Source organism: Ixodes scapularis, unplaced genomic scaffold (genome assembly GCF_016920785.2).
Source record: "Ixodes scapularis isolate PalLabHiFi unplaced genomic scaffold, ASM1692078v2 PGA_scaffold1__304_contigs__length_218370807, whole genome shotgun sequence".
NCBI classification, from domain to species: Eukaryota; Metazoa; Arthropoda; class Arachnida; order Ixodida; family Ixodidae; genus Ixodes; species Ixodes scapularis.
Window position 1 is genome coordinate 63,460,682 of NW_024609846.1, and position 17,402 is coordinate 63,478,083.

General features: G+C 48.3%; 1 protein-coding gene across 3 annotated transcripts; it reads right to left on the reverse strand.

The window, feature by feature from the left end:
- Positions 1-1,348: 1,348 nt before the first annotated feature.
- On the reverse strand, positions 1,349-7,541 carry LOC121835940. 3 transcript variants are annotated; one of them, XM_042290512.1, is made up of 5 exons: positions 7,285-7,541; positions 6,567-6,717; positions 5,796-5,930; positions 4,069-4,266; positions 1,349-2,776 (listed from the first exon to the last, which is right to left on the reverse strand). In XM_042290512.1, the coding sequence occupies exons 2-5, from the start codon at positions 6,697-6,699 to the stop codon at positions 1,662-1,664; spliced, it is 1,581 nt and encodes a 526-aa protein (XP_042146446.1). In that variant the 5' UTR covers positions 6,700-6,717; positions 7,285-7,541; the 3' UTR covers positions 1,349-1,661. The 3 variants fall into 3 exon arrangements, with proteins under 3 accessions (XP_042146446.1, XP_042146448.1, XP_042146447.1); XM_042290514.1 differs by having other exon boundaries at positions 1,499-2,776; positions 6,567-6,728; XM_042290513.1 differs by lacking the exon at positions 7,285-7,541 and having other exon boundaries at positions 1,499-2,776; positions 6,567-6,993.
- Between the last annotated feature and the right edge of the window lie 9,861 nt (positions 7,542-17,402).

Below are 17,402 nucleotides of genomic sequence, written 5' to 3' on the forward strand. Positions count from 1 at the left end.
TGTCGGATGACGAGTGAAGATAAAATTTTTCGATGAAGTCTGCCTTCTTCTGTTTAAGCGAGCAACAGTTCCACTGAACAATCCTGGGGGCGCTAACCATGTTTGCGTGGTGATAGTGGGGGGCCGCCGAACGGAATGATGCCCTGCATCGCGAGGCGCCCGATTACTGCACGGGTGCAGGTATCCACGAGAGTAAACAGCGAGTTTTGCATCGTCGGAATTCGCTGCGTGGCTGCCAGCATTTGTTTTGTGAAAAGGGTGATTTGTTGTTGCAAGCCAGTAAAGTCTGACCCTGACGGAAGTAGGGCAGGCGTCTCACTAGTGCTGTTGACAGCTCTCGCTGATTCTGCGAAGGTGGTCCGAGGCGGTTCTGATGTTGGGACTTGTGTGAGGTCGGCGGTGATGTTGTGTGCCGGCGTTAGGAGTTTTGTGGCGAGCACCGGGCGGGAGTCAGTCTTCTGCTTCGCAGACCTCGGTGCTGCGATGAGGGCTTTGGGCGCAGATAACAGCACAGCTTGCTGAGCAGGAGCTAGTTTCAGGCGTCACTGGTGGTGACGCCGGCTTCTCTTTGGATGTTGATGAAGGCAACTGACGACGCTGTGTTGTGCCGTTGGCTTGGGTGCTGTTGGGGCACTGGGCAACGCGAGGCTGGTGCCGTCGAATGTAATGAGTGCCGACCCAGAGTTTGTGAGAGGACCGGCCTGGAGGATAGCAGATTTCCGGCAATGAAGGTTTTTTAGGACGCAGAATCCAGGTCGCCAGACTTTTTTTATGAATCCGCGAACCTGGCCACGGCGAATGGCCTCGTAGCCTTGCACGGAGACCTGCAGAGTGCCGATCGGGATGTATGTTACATTGAGGAATGCATCGCACACTTGAGACAAAGCAGCATCAACTGCAAGTTGATTACTGCAGTCGAGGTACCTCACTTGGTAGGGGGCTGCAATGGTGTAGGAGACCTGAGGTCTATCTGTGCAGCAACTGCAGAGTCAATGGCAAGAAAGACCCCGTCCATGATGCGGCATGGTTTGGCCGGCCGTAGAATGACAGTGTGGGAGAACTCACTGCAGAACGATGCTGCTGGAGGCGCCGCGGGCGGGGCCGCCTTACGTCGGCGAGAGACAGGATGCCATCCGTCCTCCAGGGGGAACGAGTCAGGGTTCGAGTCACGTTGGATGCACCGGGGTGAGGTGGTAAGCTTAGTCGCAGCGGCGCCGAAGAAAAAAATGCCACGAGCACGCTTCGTTTCATTGGCGGCAGTGCGGATGTGGCAACTGTTGTTGAGGGGCGACAACTTGCTTTCGGGATCATCGTCGCCGAGGATGGAGAATAGATTCTGAGTAAAGACCGCAGGTTGAATTCACGCGGCAACAAGTGGTGCATCAAGAAGCGACGTGACGGCAGGAGTGGTTGCACCGGCTGTGGGTGGTGCATTGAGCGGTAAGCTTCAGACAGCGGGAGAAGCCAGCGTGGCCTCGGTGGGTTGTGAGTCCATTTCGTTGGGTAGAGGAAAGTCCCGAGGGCCGTAGTCGGTGCTAATGGTCGTCATGGGTCATGAGGGCGTGTGGGCACAAAAAGTTGCCGGAGCTGAAGTGAGCTAGATAGAGAGATATGGCCTCTTTTTTCTCCACGACCATCTACGAAGCCACAAGACTGCAGCTCTAGCTTCGACTGAGCAGTGGCTCTCTCGTGAAATTGCACAGCAAAGCACAGACCTTCCAGATAGAGTCCAGGCTCTTGCTCATACTGTTTGGGAAAGTACCCCTCAAGATTCGAAAACACTTCATTTGTCCAATCACTCGTTCCACGTGGATCCGGACCTTCGCAATCGCCCTAGTTTTCGCTTCGTCCTCCAGGGAGAGCTGTAGCCTTCCCCCAAGGAAAGGTGGAATGTTCAGGTTAGCCCCTGCAGCTTCGACCTCTTCAGTGATCAAAAAGCCTCTGTCCGCCATGACAGAGTCTCCGGGCTCAAGAAGGTTGCATAGCCCGGAACATGCGGTCAGGGCTTTGTCAGAGACGCGGCCAGGGGCAAGGTCGCTCACGAACGACACGAACCCATTGGGGGTGATGCCCAGCAGTCCCTTGGCAGTGTTGTGGCACTTGTAGCTTGAGTAGGTATCACTCTGCACCCTGAAGTCGCTAGGTGTCTCGATGAAGATTTCCGTGCAATCCAGAATGACTCTCGTCGATGGATACGCCTCGATGAAGCACTCCGGCATGTGCTTGTTCACAACCTGTCGCGACGGCCAGTAGTTGAGTTGAGCAAGGTAGTCCGCTAGGTAACCAATCCAGAATGTCCACACCCGGCTGACTGTGCTGATGTGGATACGAAACCGGTATGCAAGGTCCTGCTCCAAAAGTCCCACCCTCAGGCGGGACAACACGAGCAGCAGCTGATCATCCATGGATAGATAAGGTGACCTTCTCTGCGGACCTTGACTTTCCTTGTGAGCTTCATAACCTGCCTGAACAAACTTGTAAAAGGCGAGAAATCTCTCCAGGGAGTCGAATCCCGTGTAGAAGGCCAGTTTCTTTGGGTCCTGTTGCACGGCTGTGAGCGTGAAGTTCTGAAAGGGGATTGTAGCATCGATGACCTCCTCTGCTTTGTCATACATCTCCTCAAGATGGGCTACTTTCTTCCGCAGAGCTTCATTTTCTTTCTGTAGACGGTCGTTGTCCTTGCGCAGTTTCTCGTTTGCAGAAGCGAGCTCCTCTAGCTGCCTGATGCGATCACGCAGGGCTTGATCGATACATCCTGTGATGCTGTACTGGTGGTCTGCCAGATGGGGAGATAGCAAAATAAATATCACATCATTTTTGCAGTCAAATATCAAAACAAAAAACTAGGCTTTCTCCTTGTAATTGCCTTGGCTCTGCCAAATAGCATATCATGTGCCATACAAAAAAAGCATCACATGTTAAAGGGGCCAAGAAACGATATGCATTTGGATGTTCTGCACCTCATACAAGCATACTGACGTCTGTAGCACAAATATAATCTATATAATAATCTATATACCACAAACCAGAGGCTCCCCTGCCAAGGTTATATTCTGAGGAATAGAAGGCTAATTTACAGTCAGAAATCACAATGTTGAGAAAGCCTAGGGTTCACACCAGGGTGACGACACTTGAATACAGACGGCTTATGAACTGGACCCAAGCACTGAGTGAGCACCTGACTATTTGGTTACAATCAATGCCATGGTAACTATTGGGGCTTGGGCTTGTGTCTAATCACTGCGCCAACAGTAGCAGCTAACCCCTAACAGTAATCATGTGATTATTTTACCTGGCTGTGAGGAAGAGCAGAATATTGCTTGTTCTCAAGCTTTATTGTGCGACAGCAGCATTTAGCAGAAGTAACTGAGTCGGTTTATGACCTCTTTAATGCTGCTCTGTTCCACACGAAGGAGCTATAATGGGAATGCTGGCTATTCGCCTTGAGATCCGATCGTCAGGGGTGCTGCGGGGAAATGCGGAACTAAGCTTTGTTCTACACTTACTTGGAGCACGGAGAATGCTGCGGACGCTAACTCGAAGCCCTGAGAGGCTCCGGTGCAGCGTTCGTGCGCATGCATTGGAGTCAACTGCGAATTCTAAGAGCATGCATAGCCTTGCCCGTGCTCCATAACAAAAGTGGGGATGGTTTTTTTGTGGACGCCAGAGAATCGCCGCTTGTCTTGTAGGAAACAATGGATAAACAAAAGCATGTGTCCCCACTTTTCAATCTGGATCTTGAGGCAAATAACATGCAAGCAGGGCTGTGGCAGCATCTCCTTTGTACCTGGCAGACAATGAAGTGAGGGTGTGACCGCAATCTGAAAGAACAACTCCGCGGGTACCTTGCATGTGCGGTATCTTAGAGTGCACCGTGCCATATGGTGCTGCGAGTATGGAACGGCCACAACTTGCGTGCTATAGCCAGCGGTGACTGAGTTAGTACAGTTTGTAAAGTTCGACGTACTGCATGTAAGTGTTCCATGCACCTATCGGGACTGCTGCACAGTTGACAGGGATGCCAAATAAACAGACGAGCAACACTGATGCTCAATGTTAGGAGCTTACCGCTAGCTATTACATCATCAGTGTCAGGGGCACCAGCGGAGGCCAAGGGGCTGCCGGGTTGTGCTGGCTCCTGGCTAGCAGGCAGGGTCACGGTCTGTGCCAGGTCAAGGTCCGACAGAAAGTAGGCCGGCAGCGGCTGCAGCGCATGGCGCTTCCTTGCGCAGATCATGTTTGGGACCTTTGGGCAGGCCGCAACATCTGCAGGCAAGGATAAGGCAATTGTTCACGCAATTATTTTATAAGCATTACATACCGGCTGGAATTCTGTCTAGCACAGGGCACAGCTTACACTGTACGGAGCACATAACATGTCAAACAACCAAGAGCTCAGCTGGATCAATAGCGGTCACTGTTTCTACCCTTTGGTAGCTGGTCTGGAATGTTGTAGCCAAATAGCGATTGTTGCAGTTCTTTCTGAGACGAAGTGCATTCAACAGCCACCGGCGTATAAAAGAAGGGAACAAAGTTTATATCCTTATTCAACATAGTTTGGCACACAACAAAAGGTTTGTCCCAAGCGAGCCAATCAGAGTACACTTCTCTAGTAAAGAGCTGTCACATACATTTGACTTCAACACTTCAATCAGTTCACAGGGGTTATAGAGTCTGCCACCTGCCATGTTACTGTGAAATCGACTATATTCGGTGCCATCTTAGGCTGTCCATACTTGCCTAAAGGGCCCTTTATTAAACATAATTATATTTCCGCATTCATATGTGTTTCCATTTGTGACACGAACGATATGCACAGCTGCAACTTCTTACAAAGCAGTTGGCTCAAGCATATTACGACCGCAAACTCCTGACAAGGCATGTCCAACTCTATCTGCTTGAATGGTCACTAGGAAGCTGCCTAGTCAAGCAAACACGGTGGACAGTAATTATAGAGTCCTTGCACCTGACGTCAGTTTTCGCTCAAAATATTTCTAGAATTCATGTTGGTACATTTTCTCCTATGTTTTTCTATGTGCTAAGAGAGTGTTTTCCAGCTCGCTGAAGTCCTCTTGCATTGTGACCGACTGTGTCAGATAGAGCAGTCGGAAATATAAAGAAGCATCGTCTGGTACCGTTCAAACACACTGCTGTTATTTAGAGTCGAGATGAGCTGGCACTTCAATGTACGACAGGAAACATGCAGAGCCTTCACTACTTTCCACAACGAGAGAGCTGGATTAAAAGCTGTCATTTGGGGCCATCAGAGATGAAGGCAGCAGAGCGACATCCCCTGGTGCCTTGAGCAGCAAGCTAGCTAAGCCAAGCCAAATCCTTGAAAAAGGCAGTCAGTAGGTTTATATGCCACCTATTCCCACTGCAAATTTAATGACGGACGAGAATGTTATACTTTTTCAGTTTCAGTGATATCCTTGATGCTACTTAACCGCACGTCGCAAAACCTCTTTTCGATTGCAGTCCATTTGCGTCGTCTAGCCGTTGAGAGATCTCATGTATTCAGACAAAACATTGTTATTATGTCTGCAGCTCTACAAAATCTGACATTACGATTGCTTGAAGCTCCGTCTTTTTCTATGAGAGCGATGATTGCTTCCGTAGGTCACGTATTTCGCCATGCTCACTGGGTAGCACCGCTGTCCACAAATCACCAGACGCCACCAGCAGTGACGTAGCTCACGTGAGAAACGACCCATGTATACAGTGATCACAAGCAAGAATATAAGCAGGGAAAAACAACTATTGCAGAAAGAAACAAAAATAGGCAAATAACATACACTTCGGAAATGTCCTGGTTGGAAAAAACCGGGGAGCTTTGTCCTCGTACTTCTTTCTCCCAGTTTCGTTAAAATGAGCGCCGCATATTCTGCTGTCAGAGGTTGGCGTCCACAGAGAGAACCGTCCAGTGGTACCTGCATGCAAAAGAAGCAGTTAGCACCATATTAAGATTCACCCATTCAACTTTGGAGCAAGTGCAACTCAATCTCAGTGGTAAGAATGGATGCAGCAGCCGTGGCGTCTGAACAGGGGCGTCAGTAAACTATCCGGGCAAGGGGGTAGAATTCAGTTCTCCTCCTCCCCCATCGTCACCCCACCGCCTTCTAAACACTTCCAGTACCATTGTGCAGCGGGCACTAAGAACAAGCACATAGTTTATGCCTAACAAACCTGGAGTGGATGCACGCTGAAAATGATAGAAGCACTGTGAGAGTATCTTTGCTTTAGCTGTAGGGTAGTGAGATGAAGCGACATTCCTGCGATGCAATCAAATATTGGTATGTCGGTGCAGGTGGAAGTGGCCAAGAGAGTGAAAAGGGCACATGCAACATCTGGGATTCTTTGAGATTGTCTTTTTTGTTTCAGTCGTATGTTGCACTTATAGGTCAAAAATAATGAATGCTATTTTTATTTTTAAAAAAAATGTGTTTCGCAGGTATGTTGTACATATGGGTAAAATGACTTGGGCCACGTCGGACAGTACACACACTGTACCTTCCTGATCATTGTCAGGAAAGTGTAGATAACAAGTAAAAAAATATGGTAAATACCTTTCCTGTTGATTCGCTGTACCCAAATGTTGCGTAGATGGCTGTTCTTCGGAAAGCGATTCCAGGACACATGCTTGGCAGTGAGAGTGGTGTGGGCACAGCCCGGTACACAGCAGGTTGTACCGCCCGTCATGTGGCTTCTGAGGGTGACCTAAGAAGATACTACATTCAGCTGACATCTCGAATAGTGAAATAAATAAGTGAAGTGACCATCAGTTTCAAAGTTGCAGTTGCTGACATAACTCGCTTGCTAAGGGCCCGCTCAACTCACAACCGCTGTTAAGAGCGATTGTGAAGCTATGCGATGTACTACATACGCATACCAGCCGCGACGATGAATCACCGGCGCTCGCGGACGGTCAGCGAACGCGAGAAAAGTGACGCCGCGCGGACGGTTGTTGACGAGCGCTGCCGAGGCACGCCGACCGCTGGTACAGCTTCGCAAGCGTCCGAAGGGCAAAAAGATCGCAACGACAAAGCACCGTCCCGAATGTTGAGCACGCAAGCAGTACTCGATATCCCACGCTCACATTTCACAGGGCGAGCGCATCACGAAGCGAAGGCATGTCGGCCTTCGCTTCGTGATGACTACTTTATTTCTCTGCTTACAGCGGTGACATTTGTAGTGATGTTCGAAACTGCTCTCTCGCGACCGCACACGAGTTAAATGAACGGCCTAGGAGCGGGATAGAGCGTAACGGCAACAGTCAGTACTCACCCCGGGAGCGGCGAACGAAGCGGCGTGGTGTCCGTCGACGGCCGCGTCGAAAACGATGGAATATGCACAAAAACACGTAATATACAGAAGAAATACAAAGCGCTGAACGAAATAGATACACTTATGAACAAGAAAAATACACTGGAGTAGATAAAAAAGAGGATTATTAAGTATAAACAACGAAGATGAAAAGTATGTCTAGAGCGAGGTGATGCGATTCCAACGGAGAGCAGCCAGACGACGGGGGCCGACAGAACACCGATCCCAAGATTCCTCGCGCGCGCGCCGGGGCGCTTGGGAGGACTGCAAATGGTCTATTGGGGAGGCGACCTTGTCAGGGCCATGTCGGCGACTTCGGGGGAGAGAGGGAGGTCCGGTCTCCCTTCGGAATGTCGGTGCGCCTTTTTGGAGAAATTGAGTCTGAACGAGCCCGCGCGCGGAGCAAGACGTTATTCTTTCGCGGTCCCGAGGGCTCCGCGTATTCTGTATCGCGAGACAGAGGCCTTGCCGTGCGCGGCAAGGGACTTGGCGCCGAGGCGCTATTGTTGGCGTTGGGTTGCCGCGAGCGGCATCAGCAGCGCGACGTTTTTCTGTTTTGTCTTGTAAAAAGTTGTGCATGATCTGTAAATATATATTTATTTACTCAACCTCCGAGTCGTGAACGTCACTGAAGCCACCGGGAACGAGCCACCCTCCAGCCAGCGCAGCACCCCACGATAGACGAGAAACATTACTGGCGCAGTCGACGGGGATCGTGGACGTCGTCGGCCACTTCGACAACATCGTGTGCCAGGAAGACGACGAGGCCAGTGCTGGCGCGGAGTGCGGTGGTGTCCATCGGCAGGAGCCCAGGACCAGTCGAGACGACCAGCAGCCTGGCACAACGAGGCACGGCTACGAGTACGCCTGTGGCCGACAGCGACGAAAGCCGAGAAGCGGACGTCGCGTGGGGCGATCGGCGCCGGTGACCTGCGGGTTCGGCGTCATCGACAACTGCCGTGGGCCTGGGGCTTTCGACGGTGACAACAGATTCAAGCAAGCGAACGTCGCCCGCTGTAACTGACGCCAGTGACCTGCTGGTTTGGCGACATCCGAGGCAGCCTTGGTGGACAATAGAGCACTGCCAGGTACGTGGTCGCTTTCCCTTTCGTCGCCGGCTGCCACCCGCGTGCTTAGCTGCATGGCGAAGTGTAACTTGCGTAGGAAGGGGAGCCCTAGTGACGGAGGTGACGAGGGGTCGCATAGGGAAGCGGTTCCGATGAGCGTTCGGTTAGCCCTTGCGAAGGAAAAGACAAAGGAGCTAGAGCGTCAGGTTCGAGTCGCAGAACTCCGGGCGGAGGAGCGAAGAGCGAGAGCGCGGCTCCTAGGGCAGCGCCGTGAAGAGACGCGGCATCGGGCAGCGGAAAACACGGCGCCCGAGGCTCGCTATGTGAGGGAGACAGAACCGGACGCGCGAGGCGACCCGGAGGCAGTCGCGGGGTCCGGGGCCGATCGTGTCGTTCAGAAACCGGAGACGGCCTGGGGGTCCAACGCCGATCGCGCACTCCAAGAAGTAGGGTTTGAGGCCGATCGAGCTGTACCGGGACCACAGGCAGTCGTGAGGTCCGAGGTCGACCGTCCCGTGCTGGGACCGGAGACTGTCGGGGGGTCCGATGCCGATCGCGCTCTCCAGGAAGCGGACACGGTCGTGTTCGAGGCCGATCGTACCGTACTGGGACCGCAGACTGCCGAGGGGTCCGACGCCGATCGCGCTCTCCAGGAACCGGACACTGTCGTAAAGTTCGAGGCCGATCGTGCCGTATTGGGACCGCAGACTGCCGTGGGGGCTGAGGCCGATCGGGCCGCTTGCGAACCAGGGCCTTCCTGCGTCCGGGCAGCTGAAGGGGAGGAGCTCTCGGAGAACCAGGGGTCGGGCCCGGCGCTGGGGAGACTGGTAGATGCCGAGGTCGCGAAGGGGCTGCGGCAGTTGTTCAGATTGGACTTTGGTGTCCCCACGACGGGCCTTGTGGTGAGGATGTGACACCGTGGGTGCCACCAAGTGGGCAGCGCGGGGAGGTACAGGTGCAGGAGCACGAATCGCCGTGGGGCGACAATCTTGGAGCGGGGATGGCGATGGCGCGCCATGGGCGCAGTGTTGGTCCTTCATCTGACCGAACCGACTGCGAAGCGAGTACCGAACACGGTTCCCGGAGGAGACCGAGCCGAGCACGCCTTCGGGGGCCTAATGAAGCTCTGGCGGGCGACACTGTCCTCGCGACACTCGACACAGGTGACCGAGTAAGGGGCGACTGTACGGTGGCAGAGAAGCGCTTTGTCTCGCTTAAGCACGTGGTGTCAGCGGGTGTGCATATGGGGAGGCGATCACTGCCGTGGCCCTTACGAGGTGCCATTGAACTCACACTTGCTGTGTAGCGTTTGCCGCGCTTTTCGAGTTTTGTTTGTTGTCTTTTTGTTTACGACAACGCTTGCAGCGTTCTTGGTGTCGCTGGTGCGAGCAAGACAGGTCCGCAGAGTCTAGCTGAGTGGGTGATCAAGGTTTGGTCTCCGCAGGCATAAATAAGTGTTCTCCTTGTTTTAATTTTCATTTAGCAGGTCGCGCTAGAGGAGCGTGGCTGTGTTTTATTTTTCGCGCTCTCTATACGGGAATGCTGTCAGCTTCGGGAGGCAACCACCGCCGCGGTTTTGTGCAATCGAACGTTCCAGCGTTTTTCGGTGTTCACCAAGCGTTTTCAGTTTTTCGTTTACTGTTGGTTTGCCGGGATTTATTGATGTTTTTGTCTTTTGGTTGCGGAAGCTCTTGCGGCACCAGAGGGGTCGTTGTTGCGAGCGATCCAGGTCCTCAGAGGCCGGCTGAGAAACGGAGTGAAGTAAGAAGTGTTGTCCTTTTTTTTTTCCTCAGTTTTATATAGCAATTGGTGCTAGAGGTGCCTGGCTTGGTTATTTCCAGCCATGTGTTTTGTTGTTTTTATTTTTCGCTCGAGTTTAAGTGGTTTGTTTTTGTGTTCTTGTTGGGGTTTCGGCCATCCTATTTTTGTAACTGCTGGCCAGTCCGGAAGTCCTAGCGCAGTTTTCGGGGGGACGTGTAGGGTTGGCCGGAAGGGTTTAACCGAAAGAGCTCGGGGAATTGGCGGCGAGGTCACCCGAAGCATCCTTCGGAGGCGCCCGATGTCTCACGTTTTCTCTTTGGCGGCAAGCGGCGGCCAGCTCCCGAAAGTGGAAGCAGATTTCCCCGCGTGGGAAGTGAACAAAACCTTCATTCTCCAGGCGGGAGTGGGTGGTCGCCCTTGACACCGTGGTAATTGGGGAGGCGACCTTGTCAGGGCCATGTCGGCGACTTCGGGGGAGAGAGGGAGGTCCGGTCTCCCTTCGGAATGTCGGTGCGCCTTTTAGGAGAAATTGAGTCTGAACGAGCCCGTGCGCGGAGCAAGACGTTATTCTCCCGCGGTCCCGAGGGCTCCGCGTATTCTGTCTCGCGAGACAGAGACCTTGCCGTGCGCGGCAAGGGACTTGGCGCCGAGGCGCTATTGTTGGCGTTGGGTTGCCGCGAGCGGCATCAGCAGCGTAACGTTTTCTTGTTTTGTAAAAATTTGTTTATTTGTAAATATATATTTATTTACTCAACCACCGAGTCGTGAGCATCACTGAAGCCACCGGAAAGAAGCCACCCTCCAGCCATCGCAGCAACCCACGATCGACAAGAAACATTACTCAAGGGAAACACAAAAAGAGGACAAACAGAACAAATTATAATAGTGCCCCATTCCGCTTGCGCAATAGCCCTAAATTTAGTTAAACCACTCCTGTGCTGCATTTTTGCACCTGATGGCTTTTTCGGTTTGTTAAATGTGTGATGTGCACATGCGATCTATTTTCCGCAGCAGCAACCTCGTAACTGACTGGTTTAATGTACCGGCGGTGTGACACTATTTTCACAAAAAGAACAACTGCGCTCTTCCAAGTTTTCATATGGGCGAAGGTAGAGCACAAACACTTCTTCCGCGTGTTGGGCGCCCCACATCAACTTATAAAATTGTACAACTATCCATACCGAAAAAAAAACCAGTATAACTTTCCACTATTCGAATTATGGAACCGGAAATTGGTTTATGGAAACCCGAAATTCAGATTGCAGACAAAAAACAATTTTCTGAAAACCTAAAATCCAGAAGAGTCCAGATAGATTTCCTGTTCCATATTCCGGATAGCGAAAAGTTATACAGGAATTTTCGGTAGAGATACTAATGGGTTGAATCCCTACTTTCCAGTTATACAAGGAAACGGCCCAAACAGCGCAGAAGCCGAGTATTAGTTGAAAGAGAACTGTAAAAGTAAAAACGAAAAAGAATCCTTTTTTTTTTAGAAAGCAGGTGTTTAGTTTGAAGAGGTAGCGACATTATTACCCAGTGTTGGTGAGTAATTTAACCAGCCCATTACGACTGCTTGCCTCGGGTCTGTAGCATGCGTCATGCAACAGTGATATACGACCGTGCAATGCTCATCCAGATCGAAACGAGCAGGGGTGGAACCAATGGTCCCTGAGTTCTGCAGCACTGCAGCACGAGCTTTCGCTCTATGTGCTCTTTCGGAGCTGTGGTACCGTAACACACAGGTCAAGTGCACACCGGCAGCCGACGTTTGAGGCACAAGAAAATAGCATCAACAAACCATAAATAGAAAAAAAAGAATTAAGAAGATGAAGAAGGCGTCCATAATATTTAAAAAATAAGAATATTATTTTTTTCTTAAGTTAGGTTAGCCCTGAAAACAGATCTTTCCAACTAATAAGATAGAAAAATATTTTAGGCTGTCGGAATGGGAAGTATCTCACAGTATCACACTTGTCGATAGGAGCAAGTATGATTCTTGATGGCCATCACCGGAGAGTACAGTTTTCATAACACCAAAGTTTACTCAATATTATAGCAAGATCTGACTTAGGAATCACAATCTCTAATGGTTTATATCTTAGTTGTTTTTTTCATTAATCTACTGAAAGTTATTACCTGAATTTTGAGAGCTATAACTTCAAAGATACTCCACTATGCCGGTGAACGAAACTAAAATTTGTTTCCTGGTATTTGCATCCCAGAAGCTAGGCAGTGCCCCAAAAAAGATGATTAATTAAAAAATATTGGAGTAGTTACTCCATTAGCTACCGAGCACGGTAATCACCTGAAAACACCGTAGTCACTATCCAATAAGAATCGAACATTCCATGCGTTCCAGGTGCCAGCTGCACCTGCGGGAAGAAACCAAGAACCGGTGGTATGGTTTTAACAGGTCTTATCCGGACAAAACATGTTGTCTGGTTAGGTGTCAATTTTCACGCTTCCGTTTGTGAAGCAAAGTGGAGAGAGCAGAAATTGCGGCGTTTCAAGGATTATCTCAATATTTGCATTCGCAAGGCCGTGGTCACGGTGAACTGATCTCCTGGTTTATATGTTGTGTTTATCTGTTGGGTAAGTGGTTCATTGCACATGTTTTACTTTGCTGTAACTAGAAAAGATGCAAACCATTGACACGTTCTCTTTGCGTAAATGGTCCCAGGATGCTTTTTCTTTTTGACTAAACTATTCTCGTTAAATGTACAATATATGTTACGTTAAATGAGGTACAAGCACATTGTGAAGTAGGTGGTTGAGAGAGCCTGTGTCGTCTGTTTGTCCTCCATGTCCCTCATTCGTTATTGTAACTTTGATGAAGTCGATTACTGAAGCTCCTAGTCCTTGTAACACATTTGTTTTGCTTTCCCCTGACAAGTCTAACGGCTTTACGTAGCCATTGGCGGGCTCATTACTATAAATAAAACCAACAAAGCAAGCCGTCAGGTTGTTTCTCTAATTGTAGTGCATGAACATTGATCAAAGTTCAGGTTAATGAAGTAATGCAGATGATATTTTATTTTAATTAAATAATTAAAAAGGGAGCGGTTCGAACTATTACAGTAATTGTTTTTGTTTTATTCAAATCGCTTTGGTGTCAATCTAAAGAAATAAAATCGAATATTTTCCAAGCAGTGAAATTGTACTTTTACACATAGGTCAATATTTCACTTCGTTTTTTCAGTTACCAGTTTACCAAAAGATGAGTCTCAAGGCCAAATAATTTCTCAAAGTAATGAATACATCACGGACCGCTTTTGGCATAGCCTATTCTATAAAAACCCTGCTGACATTCATCTCATGATTATTTTACAGGACATCAGGTCTTCTCTTTGTCAAAATAATGGACGAGTTTGGTGTCGACCGTGAACAAGCTGCTGGCCCGTTTACTTAATTATTTATTAAAAATACCCCCAGGGCCGGAAGGCACTACAGGGGGAGGGGGGGGGGGGGGAAGCACATAAATGAAAACAAAAATAGTAATACAGTAATAAGTCGACTATATTAAGTATACAACAAACAACAAAAGAATACAAGAAGTCATGAGTCACTGCTAAAATATTTAGCGATGGAGTTTCTAAACAGGTTAGTATAAGTTATAGTAGCAATACACCCGGGGGTGTGGTTCCATTCCTCGGCTGTGCAGTGTAAACAAGAAGAGTGAAATGTCGTGGAAAATGAACTTGGAACTCCAATTTTGTACTGATGATCAAGGCGGGATGAAATGTAAAAGGGGAGAGTAGTTATCCGATTGCGTAGGAGAAAATTATGAAAATGGATTTTATGAAATAAACATAGGCGTGAACGTTTACGGCGCATGGTGAAAAGTGGTAAACAAACTCTTTTTCATTGATATAACCCTACTAGTACGATGGTAGTTTGGAAGAATGAAACGGGCTTACCTATTCTTAATTAAATATAATTAGGTCTCCGTGTTCTCGGATAAATCCGAAAAACTCCGAAAAACACCAGCCGGTAAAATTTTTGGGAATTCGGATTTATCCGAGAGACTCCGAACTGCTATGCGCCCATGCCCGCCCCCCCCCCCCCCCCCCACACACACACACACACACACACACACACACACACACACACACACACACACACACACACACACACACACACACACACACACACACACACACACACACACACACGCACGCACGCACGCACGCACACACACACACGCACGCACGCACGCACGCACGCACGCACGCAACAACAAAAAAGCTTTTTTTTTTTTTTGCAATTTGGGCAGCGCAGGATTAATGGTCCTGGAAAAATGACACCATAAATATTTTCCAAGCCTCGGACCGTTTTCAAAAGGGGTTCTTACGTCTTGTCTCGTCAAGGTTGGTTCAGGGAAACAGGTCATCGTACCCTTCGTGTCACGACAGAAGCCACTCTTGGTTTCCAGTTTGGGCCATGTGATTTGGAATTTGGAGAGAGGAGAGGGTATGTTTCTGGGGGTAACAGTGAAAGCTATGGACCGTAGAGATTGTATAGAATAGGGAAGAGGGGCAGTTGAAACTTCTCTATTACATCCTTAACCACCCCACCTCGCGCGGCCCAGGGTAGATTGATGGGATTACTACGAGCTTCCTTGAGGCTAACTCCGGCAGTTTATTGATTTTAAGGTATCGAAGTTTATCGAAGTCATACTTGTGTGCGACTTTTGTCGTGGGACAAATTAGTATTGCCAATGACACCTACGCCAAATTCAACTAAAGAAATCTTAATTGATACAAGCGCGTTTTATTTTTTTTATCTGGCATACGTTTGCACCGGGTTAACATTTATTATTTTTTAATGGAAAACACTGCGAAGTTAATCTCCGAATTTCGGAGAATCGGGGATTTTCGAAAAATTAACTCCGATAAACACCGAATGTTCGCTAAAAAATAAACTCCGAAAAACACCCTCCGAATTTCACGAAAAATAAACTCCGAAAACACGGAGTCCTAAATATAATGCAGTGACTAGAGTATCGTGAATATGCAGCCTCCCAGACGGAGGCTGCATATTCTAATTTAGGCCTGATTAATGTTTTGTAGAGGATCAATGTTAGTGAAAGAGGTGAAGTGAAAAGTTGCGTTTTAAGTAACCCAATATTGAGTTAGCACGGGTAGATAATTACTGAATTCCATGAAAGGTTATTTGTTTAAAGGCCCCTGAAAATAAAACAAAAATAAAAATTTAAACAGCCTGGTTGGGACTCGCGTGTCAAAAAATAAATTTTTCGCGGAAAACAAATTAACCGCAATATTGACGGCGAGAGATTCGTTCGAAATTTTGGGTGTAAAGTCCATTACGTTACGGAATGGTCATTCGCTCTTTCCAACTCAACGTGAAGGGGAAGCCAATCCGCCTCTTTATCCAGCGCCTGAAATGCCTACTAAAACTAGTGACTAGATCGCGTCTCGCGCCGTCAATTTTTCTCCAATCTTTTTTTCTCGTATAATTAATTCTTTCTGACATGCGTGTCCAACCAGACAGTTTAAAACGAAGTTGCCATCGAAGTCGTAATAGGGACTATTTCGGGGTTTGCGAGAAACTCTCATGTATTTTCATTTACTAGTGTTTAGTTTTCAAAGTCACAATTCACACCTACGAGAGATACAGTTAATATCAAACTGATATGCAGACAGGTTAAAATCATGACAAATTTCACGGTAAATTACACAGTCATCGGCGAAAAGACAAATGGATGAAGACACATTAATATCCGGGAAGATTGTTAGTACCTAAAAAAACTTGTGGTGGGCCTAAAACCGACCTTTGAGGATTTTCAGAAATGACAGCCACAGGTGGACAGCTTTTGTCGTTAATTGTAACGAATTGCGATTGGTTACTTAGAAAATATAGAATCCATGAGAGAAGGTTAGGGTCAATGTTAAGTTTGGCAAGTTTTAGCAGTAATAGCTCATGACACACTTTATCGAATGCCTTAGCAAAGTTTAATAAAACGCAGTTCCTTTAGGAGCCTCGGTCCAGATTATAATGAATGTCATGAGTAAAGGATGGGAGCTGAGTTTCACAAGATAATGATTTACGAACTTCGTGCTGTGCTTCAGTGAAGATATTATTCGACTCTAGGAAATGTATGAGATAAGAAAATATAATGTGTTTGAGAAGTTTGCAATGTATGCTTGTTATTGAAATGGGACGATAGTTGTTAGGGGAATGTTTATGGCCACCTTTCGGAATTGGAACCACCTTTTCCACTCACCACTCACCTGGTAAAATACCTTCGTGCAGCGTCTGTTGAAAGAATTTGGAAAGTATAAGGGACGATTATAATTTAGTGTTTTTAAAACAAATTATTAAATCCGTCCACTCCTGATGAGGATGATAACTTCAGTTCTTCTACAATTTTAGCAATACCAGCAGGATCAACAAAGATAGCATCTATTGGCATCGATGGTTCTAACTCTAGTATGCTGCTTCATCCAGAGAGATTTTAAGTGGTTCTAAGGGACTCGGTTCTACGGAATCGCACGTGTGTGAGCAGCCATTTACGGAGACGTTTTGTGACCAGTAGCGTATCGAAGAACTCTGATACTACTTTATTTATTACCCATTCGTCTTAATTAAAAGTTTTGCACGAAATTAACCAAATTATCAATCAATAATGTGGGTAGAAAACAAAATTCTAAGGCAACGGCACTCCACTTGAAATTGCCGCAAGCGTGGCGGAGTTGGAAACGCACATAGATGCCACGCGGAGGAGCGGGGGTCAAACCCCGCTTGACTCAGTTTCTTCTTTTGTAATTCTATATTGGAAGGAAGGCTTCAGCTCATCCTCGGCTGTCATTATCATCGTCAGTTAGGAAAAGAGAGGAACGACATCCATGAGAGGATCAAAAAGAGAAATTATATATATACAAAAAGGAAGATAGCAACATGTCAGAAGCGAAAATAGGAAAACAATTTGCGATAGGGAAGCGAAACACTGAAGGCAGTTAAGTTGACATCATCACGCTAATAAACCATCTCTGCTACCGTCATTACTTAAAGTTGAAGCCTTTCCACTCGGCGTCTTGCGGAGCGTCGCCGCATGAAATGATGATGCCGATGCCGGTGTTTCGTACTCCCCCTGTAGCTGCTTGTAGCAGTAAGGCCGACCGTAGCGGCTGGTCCCCCTTAGAGCTCTGGTCATCCCCGTGCGCCGTAGCCCAACTCTGGCTTGCGCCACTGCTTGTTTTCTCGCGTTCGCCGTCTCCTGGACCGCGCACC